This window comes from Piliocolobus tephrosceles, chromosome 1, assembly GCF_002776525.5.
Source record: "Piliocolobus tephrosceles isolate RC106 chromosome 1, ASM277652v3, whole genome shotgun sequence".
Taxonomy (NCBI): Eukaryota; Metazoa; Chordata; class Mammalia; order Primates; family Cercopithecidae; genus Piliocolobus; species Piliocolobus tephrosceles.
In genome coordinates this window covers 10,672,773-10,682,906 of record NC_045434.1, presented here as the reverse complement: position 1 = coordinate 10,682,906, position 10,134 = coordinate 10,672,773, and the positions used below count along the sequence as shown (strand labels likewise).

Below are 10,134 nucleotides of genomic sequence, written 5' to 3'. Positions count from 1 at the left end.
GGAGTACCACAAAGTATGGCTGACCAGCAGCATCAGTTACAAGAAAGTTCCTTAAACAGGACATTTGCCTTGAGAAGTCAGTGATGATACCCCTACTACATCCCCCCCCCCCCTTTTTCTTTTTTTAAAGTCTTAGTTCTTACGACTAGGAAACTACTTGTCAGTTTGGCTCAAAACTAAGTCTCTGATGATCAAGGCACCTCCAGTTGGCCAATCGATAATCAGATACCTTTAGTCACTCCAGAGTAGCAGGGACTACAGGCGCCTGCCACCTCGCCCGGCTACTTTGTATTTAGTAGACAGGGTTTCACTGTGTTTAGCAAGGATGGTCTTGATCTCCTGACCTCGTGATCCGCCCATCTCGGACTCCCCAGGTGCTGGGATTACAGCCTCTATACATTGGTTTAAGTCTGGTGCTCACACCAGGGAAGATCAGCATCATCTAGGAAATGGTTAGAAATGTGCGTTTAAAGCCTTTGTCCAGACTTACTGGATCAAACTCTGAGAATGGGACCAGTCGTCTGTTTCTACCAGCCCTCCTGTGATCCTGAGGCACACTCAAGTTTGAGAACCAGCTATCTAGATTCATAATTAGTTTTACCTTAGTTTCATTGATCTTATGGAAGAATTTTATTCTGTGTTCTGACCTAAGACCTCTGCTAAGTCTGAAATTTTTGTATCAGTTTTTATTCTATTCTCAGTTGAGTTATACTGCCAAGCTTAAGAGACAAAATGACATGAAGAGATGAACTAGTCTGAAAGTAAGCTTTTACCTTTTAAATGAGAAGCTCAGCACAGGCTGGGAGTACAGTCTGGTTTTATTGACATGTTTGGTCTGGACAATTCAGCTGTTTCTTGATAGCCAAGTAGGATACTAACAAGCCTCCAAGGATTAAGGTCCCAGAAAGGCCTGCCACCCACAGAACTTTTGAGTCTACAGGAGCACCTGGAGGATGAAAAGGTAGATTAATGTATGCTAAAACCAAATGAGTCGGTGTCCTAACAAAGACTAGCAGTCTGCTACAGGAAGGTCAATTTCTTTTGACTAGAACACAAGGGGGAGAAAGGAAGAAGTTGGTTTGACTGGTAGTTTGGTTCACTAGTTAGATCTCCTCCCTCTTGGATACTTACGGAGCTTTTCTGGAGGGTTCTTAGTGGCTTGGAGTAGAATCATGGGGCCTTTGCTAGAAACACTAGCAGTAGTGTTCTGAAAGATGGTGTCTGAATTTCTTCCTGTTAGAGAAATGAGACCTAGTAATTAGTTTTTGCACACATAGGGCAGGGATAGAAAATGTTTTGGTACAAGGCCAAGTCTCTTTAAAGCTTGGTTCTATGCCTTAAAAAAAACTCATTAAGTGTATTAATACATACTTGAACAATTGAGATTTTGTATCTGATGCCATTACCTTAGTTTCACCAGGACTTTGCTATAAAGATGTTAGAAACTATCCCTGAACTGCCATGCTTTTCTAAACAGAGTCCTTTGACAGTAACATGTTTATAATTCAGAGATCTTTCCCTGTGATTCAAAGGTAACTAGTAGAACAGAACTTGGAGGCTGAAGTGCAGAGAAATTTAATGAGTTTAGATCTGGTTTTCAAATGAAATAAAACAATTTGATTCACTTGAAATATACTGTTTTATGTTTCTGTATTCCATGTTGTATTAAGAAAGATGGCAAGTGGAAGAATGGGAAACAAAGACATGCAGGTGGACTGTGAGGAAAAATATTTCTGGAGTTTGAGAGCAGCCCAAGCAACATAGCAAGATCCATCTCTATAAAAAAAAAAAATGCTGGGTGTGGTGTCTCGCGCCTGTAATCCCAACACTGGGAGGCCGAGATGGGTAGATCACCTGAAGTCAGGAGTTCAAGACCAGCCTGGCCAACATGGTGAAACCCTGTCTACTAAAAATACAAAATTAGCTGGACTTTGTAGCACATGCCTATAATCCCAGCTACTCAGGAGGCTGAGGCAGGAAAATCATTTGAACCCGGGAGGCGGAGGTTGCAAGCAAGCCAAGATGTCACCATTGTACTCAAGCCTGGGCAAAAAAGAAAAACTCCCTCTCAAAAAAAGATAAGCTGGGTATAGTGGAATATGCCTATAAGTCCTAGTTACTTGGGAGGCCGAACTAGGCAGATCACTTGAGCTCAGAAGGTTGAGGCTACCGTGAACTATACTCATGACATTGCACTCCAGCCTGCATGACAGAGCAAGAACTAGTCTCAAAAAAGAAACAGTGTAGAACTGTTTCAATTCTACTTCTTTTGCCAGTTGTAGGACCTTAATCTAAGGTGGTTCATTCTTTAGAAGTAGGGATAATATGCATTTTTGGAGAAGTTAAAGTATTTAATGTTGTACTTTGCATAATAAGCACCATTTAGTTACTATGAGTTTTGCTAGAAGGGACTTAAAGCTTCAGAGGTCATGAATGCCAACTCAGAGGCTAGACAAGTACAGGTAGAATCAGGTAGACATACAGACACATTGACTTAGAAGCATTGACCCCAACCAACTAGAGACCACATTCTAGGTCCACTCATTCTACTTATAGATCTTTAGGCTGCATTGCCAGACTTGTCAAGCAGGTATAGACATGTTTACTATCCAGGTGTATTCTTATTAAAATGAGACATAAGATGGCCATAAACTGCCTTGGTTTGTGGATGAATTCAAGTTCATATGGAAAAAGCTAAGGTTGACGGTTACCCAAACATTTATAGCTTATCGTAGACATGGGATTCTGGGAAGCTAGTCACCTTTGTTCTGTGGCACTGCAAGTAATTAGAGAAGCCTTAGTAAGATGAATCTTCAGTTTGAGTTGTTTAGCGAGAGACTAGGAAAGGTTAGACATGGGACTCAAGATTCATTCAAGTCTGTCCTCTAACATACAATCAGCTTAGATACTCACGACTGAGATCAGGACAGGTTACCACACAGGATGGTGTCTCAGCAGGCTGGCAGACTGACACGCTGCAGTGCAGATGCACCTGGGAGCCAACAGAATTCAGATCATTTGTAGTATCCCCATGCTACGTGTCTCTAAACCTGCTTTGTCTCCCCAGGAAGAGGTTCAGGAAGTTATCGGAAAATTGATATGGTCCAAGTTGATATCACAATAGCACTAAGGAACTGGAGTCCAGTTGACAGATGCCACTCATGTGATTGGTAACAAGGGTTGCTCTGAGTACCAACAGCCAGCATTAAAGGGCTTCCTTGGCTGCAGAGTAACAGGACATGGAAACAGTTTTAAGTTGGGGAGCCCTGGTGAAGGTCATGGAAGGGAACATCCTACCGGTCCCCTGAGGGCCTGTTTCTCCGCTGCAGGGTCCACAAAGCTGAAGGTGAAGATGCTGAAGCGCTGGTAGTGAGAAGGAAATGGAAGATCCAAGGCTTTCTGGACAGGGATCAGCTGAGTCCGATAGTTGTCTCCAATGTAGGGGCAGCTAGACCAAGAGACCCAGCAGTCAGGATGGGCTTGAGAGTCTCAGCACAGGTGCATGAAAGAATCACTTACCCCTTTACCAGGATGGGCCACTGTGGCTGACTCAGGGGGTCTGTGCTGGGTGTTGCCCAACACTCATGTAGGAGCAGCCCCAGGGAAGGGTCTGTTCTGTGAAGGATGGAGACCTCCACATAGATGGGATCCCGAAGCAACTTCACCACGGGGTAGTCACCAACACCATAGTAGGAGCCATAGTTTTTATCTGCAAGAAGCAGAAATAAGGATTTAAAGTAGTAACCTCTCAGTGACTTGAGGAACTCTCATCCCCTTAAATAACCCCAAGCCGCTTAAGTGTCTTGTTACTAAGTTAAGGTCTTCATGCCCCCAGAAGACTGGATTTAGACTATATGCCAGATACTCCAGCCAAGGGGGTCATACCTTTGGCAATCTGAAGTTCCAGAGTGAGGGGTCCAGGCTGGGTCTCAGGAAAGGGTGGTGGGAGAGTAAAAACCTGGACCTTGATTGGGAGAGAGTTGCTACTTACTGAGTAGCTGCAGCTGACATGGAGCCTGCAGAAAAACAAGATTTTAACTAGTTGGTTGTGGGAGAGGCAGGTGTCAGTTATATACATCCTTTCTTTTTAACTAAAGGAAAACATTAAGTGCTAGACAAGTTTATAAGTATGATGGATGTGGTTCCCGCCCTGCTGGGAGCTGTATTTTAGTTGGGGAGACCAATATGCAAGTAGGACCAATGTTTGAATTGGAGATAAGCACACAAATAAAGATGCATCATGAGAAACATACCTACTGTAGAGATCAGGGAAGACCTTAGCGGTACCTTGATATGAAGGTGAAAGAAAATAAGGTTGAGGTAGATGGAGAGCCTCACGCAATATAGAACAAAGCCTGGAGGCAAGTAAGTGCTTGAGAACCTTTGAGAGTTCCATAGAAGAACCAGGCTGCAATCGGGGAACAGTGAGTGAGGGACTGAGAATGTTCAAAGTGAACAGGCTGGAGATGAAGTAGGAGCTGTTTTATGCAGGGTCCTGATGTTCATCTTAAAGCTTTGTTTTTTCCATGGCTTTAAGGTGTGTGATACGATAGACCTAAGGTTTTAGAGGAATTCTTTTGGCTACAGCATGGACAATGGAGAAGGCCAAGATGTAAAATGGAGAAATGTAGGCTGAAATGTAGAATGGAGAAGGCCAAAATGAGAAAAAAGTCGTTAAGTGAAATAGCAGAACTCCAGGTGAGCTTGAGACTTAGGTTGGGTTGGAGACAGCAATACAGATGGACTTAAGTAATGGGCAGTGAGATTGGTGAACCAAGGTAGCCGACAGGTTCTCCTAGTACTGAGGAGTGCTCATTTGTGGATTCAGGGCTACCCAAGAATGCCCACTTTATGGAAGGGGGGAAGTCATTCTGGTCAAGCAGGGTCAGGTTACGCAAGCACTTACCTGAAGATGCTGTCACGAGTGACAGAGCCGCGGCTCCCATTTTTCACATCCCTAGTTGCCACCAGTTCGTTTTCATATACTGCTCGGTCTCCAGTGATCTACAGGAACAGATGGAGAAATCTTGATTGTTTCTGTTAGCATTACGCTGCTTGACTCAGATCTGGTCTAAGTCCTCAGCAATGCTACCCTGTTGTATGTTACATTTCCTATTCCTTCAGCAGAGGTGAGAACACATAGCAGTGACATCCTGGCAAGTTATCACTTTGCCTTATTTCAGGACAAAGGAATTGGAAGAGGAATTTGAGTACCTAGAAGAAGCAGCTGAAGCACTACCAATTCCAGTCAGCATCCCTGCTGGTTTCTTCTCTATAGCTTGGTAAATGACAGTCCCTTAGCTAGATCACAGCTGTGATGCTGTTAGCTGAACACCCAGAAGAGATTAACTTTTTCAGTGATGCGGCGTTCTCCTGCCTTAGATACTCTCCCAAACTCTAAGCAGTAGTCACAAGTATCCTTCATGGCCAGCGTATTTCACCTCTCCCCTACTAGTCACTACGACATTCCCACCCGAATTCCAGAGCCAGGAACAAAGCCCAACTGCTCACCCGTCTTGTGGTGCCACAGGAAGTAAATGGAAACTGGAACAGAACAAAAGCTTGTGTTGCCATCACAGGGTTACACGCACTGTCATTTCTAAGGGCCAAGCGCACAGAATCCAAGAGCAGTGGCGGTAAGGCCACATTCCGAGACACAGCGATGGAGAAATGGCCCTCTCGGGTACAACGCAAGGTCACTGAAACAGAGCAGCTGTGCTGAAGGCAGGTCATCTCTCCCATTAAGGGGAGAACCAGATGAAAGTCTAACCACTTACTTTTAATCCCACTGAGAAGTTCCCAGCTGATGAAATCAGTGCAAGATCAGCCACCCAGTTTAACCCAGGCTCTAAATGAGCTCCTGGGGTTGAGTCTTGCCTCCCCAACTTATTGTGCGACATCAGGCAAGGTATTGCACCTCCTTCAGTTTCATTTAAGAGGGGGATAGTAGCTCCTACCTCATTTTGCTTGTCAGTTAAGATTAAGATATTAGAATAGAGTGTGCAATGTATTAGGTTGGTGCAGAAGTAATCCCGGCTTTTGCCATTGTGGCTAAAGGCTGTGATTATTTCTGCACGAACCTATAATACTCTATGAGGTTGAATTTATGTTAGAAAACCTCAGAGCAGGATTTGAAACATGCAGAAAGCAACAGCCTTGAAGTGAGGCTCCCTAAACAATCCCAGAGTATCAGCCAAAGTCGCTATTCCTTGGAGAAAAGTTAAGTTTCTCTCAATTAGCAGTATCTGGCACTAGCAATTATCTGGCACCTAGCCTTCAAGTCTAAGTGTTATTGGCTTTATATCTAGATTCTGGGAGAACGGACAGTGGAAGCTGTAGAAAGGTCTGTTACTTTGGGATCCAGTGTTGTTGGATGCGTGGCTACATGGCAGCCTGCTATCACTTATGTTTGCTTTCTGAGCAAAGCCCTCTCCGGATTTCACTAATTGGCACACTTCCTCAGCTGGTTTCAGAGGTGTGCTCAGTTATTCACCGGTGTTTCCATAGTAGCAGGAATTCACGTCCTCAGAGCTGTAACAGCAGCCTAGCCCCTCGCAGTCTCCTCGAGAGATGGGTGAAGGTGCACACAGCAGCCTGTCCTGCGCTGGGATGGAGTCACACCAGTCAGTATCTGGAGCATCTCGGGCTAGGTTTTGAAAAAGAGTAAGTCAGGTTAGGTAATGGAAAAGTTAGTCTTGAATACCATTTTGATACAAATCATTGACTTTGGATTCCTGTAGATGTGTAGATGATTGCAATAGGTGTATCTATTCCATATTGTAGATACAGTCTTGAGTGGTTACATGTTGTAGATTAAGTCTTGGGAAGTTGTCAACATCAAGTCACCTTGTAAAAGTGCCCTGACATTAGTTTTTTTAAAATTAAAGAATGCTAACAAGATTGGTAGAAGCAGTAGAGGCTTCTTACTCCTTCAAGTAACAATCCTTCTGTTCTGTAGAGGCGTTTCTCAAGCCTTAGTTTGGATATGAGTTATCTGAAGATTGTTTTTGAATTCAGGTCTGGTTCAGAACTGGGGTGGGGCCTGCGAGTCCTCATTTTATTAGTGCTGCTGATCCTGGCTATGTGTTAGGAAGGAAGGCAGGTGAGAAGAGGGGATTGAAAGTTTGAGTCTGTTCTGACTTTGAGGATGGGCTCTCAGTCAGGCGAGACTTTCTGAAGTTGAGTAGGCATCATACTTCCTACTGTTTCCTTAGGGAAATGATCAGATACCCCTCCAGCCAGTGGGATGGGAGACCTGGGTCCTCGTCTCAGTGCACATCTAGCTCCGTGGAGGTGTTGTTCCAAGTCCCCTTGCTAGCTTCAGTTTTCTTTCCTATCATTCTCCCCATGGGTGAAAAACTCCTGGTTCTGGGAGTTCTTTGAATCCCAGCTCAGTCACTCACCGGTGATAGGCCCTTGGGCAAACTTCCTGGCAAGAGATAGGTTTTTTTTTTTTTTTTTTGAAACGGAGTTTCACTTTTGTTGCCCAGGCTGTAGTGCAAATGACACGATCTCAGCTCACCGCAACCTCTGCCTCCCAGGTTCAAGCAATTCTCCTGCCTCAGCCTCCCGAGTAGCTGGGATTGCAGGCATGCACCACTACACCTGGCTGATTTTGTATTTTTAGCAGAGACAGGATTTCTCCATGTTGGTCAGGCTGGACTCGAACTCCCGACCTCAGGTGATCCACCTGCCTCGGCCTCAAAAAGTGCTGTGATTACAGGCATGAGCCACTGCACCTGGCCAGCAGTAGTGTTTGCAGCACTAGGTTAGGATTAGGGAAGGTAACACCTGAAGTCCTTACACCCCCCAGTGCCTCGGCATTGAGGAATCTCAATTGGTAGTTATTCTAAGGATTGCCCATGGAGGTGAGACTTGGGACACGATCCTTCCTTCATTAATGTCAGGTGTCACTGCACAGAGCAGGTCAGAGATGACCAAGAGCACTTTCACCCCTCCCAGATCCTGAGAGCTTCCAGCCTTTACCTAGAAGATCCATAGGACACTTGAGCAGCTTCCTTTCTGTAACCATCTTGTGTACAGCCGCACCCACTCCTTCAACTCCGACTGGCATGATGTAGTGGGAGTCCTAGAGAGACAGGCCCTTGGGGAGTCAGCCTGGATGGTAGCATGAGGGGCTTCACTCAGTGTCCCTGGCCACTGGGTCATACTCACCCACTCAGTGACATAGCAGCTGCTATAGGTTGCCTCCAACACCACGGAGCTGCCCGGACCCTTTCTTATCCAGGTGCCACAGTCAGAGTCATTCTGCAGCTTGTGCAGCAGCCCTTGGTTGTCTGGAGGGGTGGGGAAGAGGTGAAAAGACAGCAGTCAGTCTCCAGTACCAGAAAGGACAGTCAGCCTTGCCATTAAACCCCAAGGAGTAACTGTCAATTAGAGGAACAAGAGGGAAATCAGATTCAGATCAGACGTAGTTATAACTTAGACTATTTCTTTTACAGAAAGATGCGACAGGCTCAGAGGGGGAAAGTATCAAGACAGGAAGGTAGGGGAGACGTCTTAGCTAGTAGAGGAGACATCATTGCTTGGCTAAGCAAGGCAAGTCATCAAACTTACCCCAAGTTACCAGTACAGGAGGAGAAGTTGCCTCCTGACTAAGGTTTACAGCAAACTGGAAGCTCCACAGCCCACAATGGAGCACACTGGAATAACCTGGTGCCTCAGGCTTATGCTGACCACTCAAAACAAGAGATAATGAAACACACAGCAAGACACACTGCAGCAGCCACATAATGCTACCAGGAGTTCCTACCGGCCGTAGGCTCTCCACCTCCTCTCCCAAGAACCGGGGGTCTGCCTGCCCAGATTCCTTTATGTACAGAAGGCAGGCTTGGTTTCAGCTGCACATCTTTGTGACACTCAGGTGAGATGCTTTTAGAAAGGGTAATTCTTCTAGCCTCATTTGCTTTGGGGCACAGTCTGCAGCTGCCTCACATTAACTACCACAATCCAGGCAGACTTCAGAGCCCAAGAAAAAGTAACTTTTATCTAACAGAAAAGAAAGAAAGAAAACTTCGTCAGGGTTGCTCAGTGTAGCATTTGTTCCACTAGTTTGTTGAGCTTATTGACTTCAGAAGACCTCCCTCTAGAATTTTGCATATTTGGGTGTGAAACTGCTGTCTTTGAGCTATGGGGTCTGGGTACGCTATGAACTCTCTGAATCTTGGTTTTCTCATCTGTAAAATGGGAATGCTATCTCCTGGCAGTGGTGGTTTTAGGATTAAGCGAGAGATTCTATGGCAAGTGCCTGGCACAGGGCTTGGCCAAGCAGTGAGTGCTCAGTCAACATTGCTGGGTGAGAGGTGTGGCCCTTGAGAAGCCTTGTCACCTTCTCCACCCATTCTAGGAAAGTTTCTGTATAATTAGAGCCTGTCTTGAAATTCTAGAAAAATCTAAACTTGTTTCTTGAGAAAGGTTGATTTTGAACGCTTTCTTGGTTCTTAGAGGGAATCCTACCACGGCAATTTTTCAACAAATTCCAAAGCGTTTCATTGCCGTAACTGTCCTACAGTGCTTCCCCACAGAATCTGGGGGAAATGTGGATTAGGTCATGAATTCCTCAAACTGGTTCTGCCTCTTACAGCTATTTGAAAATTTTATCATTTGGCTATGTTTCAGGCATATTTCATAAAGATGTCAGGGTTTCTTGCTTGCTTTCTACATTTTTGTTTTCCACGTAAGCTACAATTTATATACTTTGGTCACTCTTTAGGCTAGAGTGTCAGACCAGATTGTAGAGGAATTCTAAGAGATTTGGGGATGAATGGATACATTCCCCACTGGAGAGGCGAGAGTGTGGAAATTTGTCTTCTGTAGTCTTCCACCAATATTCCCAAATTGTTCCCCTGATTGTGTTTAGACTGGTATTTCTCAGTTGACTAAAAATTGTAGTCAAAGCACTGAGAATGTATAACTAGATATCTCTAGTTCTCTTCAACTAATCACACAGGACAAATAAGCATGTGTCTTCCTGGGAAAGTTGGTGGCCCTTTTAACCACATGATGAAAAATGACATTGTGGGAATGCTGGGCTCTGCCCTCAAAGACAGATGTGGCTTCCCTGACACCCTCTACCTGGATTAGGTGCTCACCACTGGGTTGTTACATGCATTT

At 45.0% G+C, this 10,134-nt stretch overlaps 1 protein-coding gene across 1 annotated transcript; it reads right to left on the bottom strand.

Moving 5' to 3' along the window:
* Positions 1–818: 818 nt before the first annotated feature.
* ZP4 (zona pellucida glycoprotein 4) lies at positions 819–9,035 on the bottom strand. Its single transcript, XM_023216086.2, has 13 exons — positions 8,578–9,035; positions 8,176–8,297; positions 7,987–8,089; positions 6,494–6,646; positions 5,512–5,699; positions 4,907–5,004; positions 3,886–4,016; positions 3,520–3,709; positions 3,298–3,448; positions 2,914–2,992; positions 2,654–2,656; positions 1,132–1,233; positions 819–946 (listed from the first exon to the last, which is right to left on the bottom strand). Exons 1-13 carry the CDS (start codon positions 8,750–8,752, stop codon positions 819–821), a joined length of 1,623 nt encoding a protein of 540 aa, XP_023071854.2. The 5' UTR covers positions 8,753–9,035.
* Between the last annotated feature and the right edge of the window lie 1,099 nt (positions 9,036–10,134).

What these genes read in the sequence shown, in the direction of transcription:
- ZP4 (XM_023216086.2), bottom strand. Translation starts at nt 8,752, where the DNA reads ATGTGGCTGCTGCAGTGTGTCTTGCTGTGTGTTTCATTATCTCTTGTT. An exon ending in CCTGTGGCACCACAAGACGG is followed by an intron (nt 5,005 to 5,511) that starts GTGAGCAGTTGG and finishes CTGTTCCTGTAG; the next exon opens with ATCACTGGAGACCGAGCAGT. An exon ending in GGAACTTCAGATTGCCAAAG is followed by an intron (nt 3,710 to 3,885) that starts GTATGACCCCCT and finishes TGCTTCTTGCAG; the next exon opens with ATAAAAACTATGGCTCCTAC.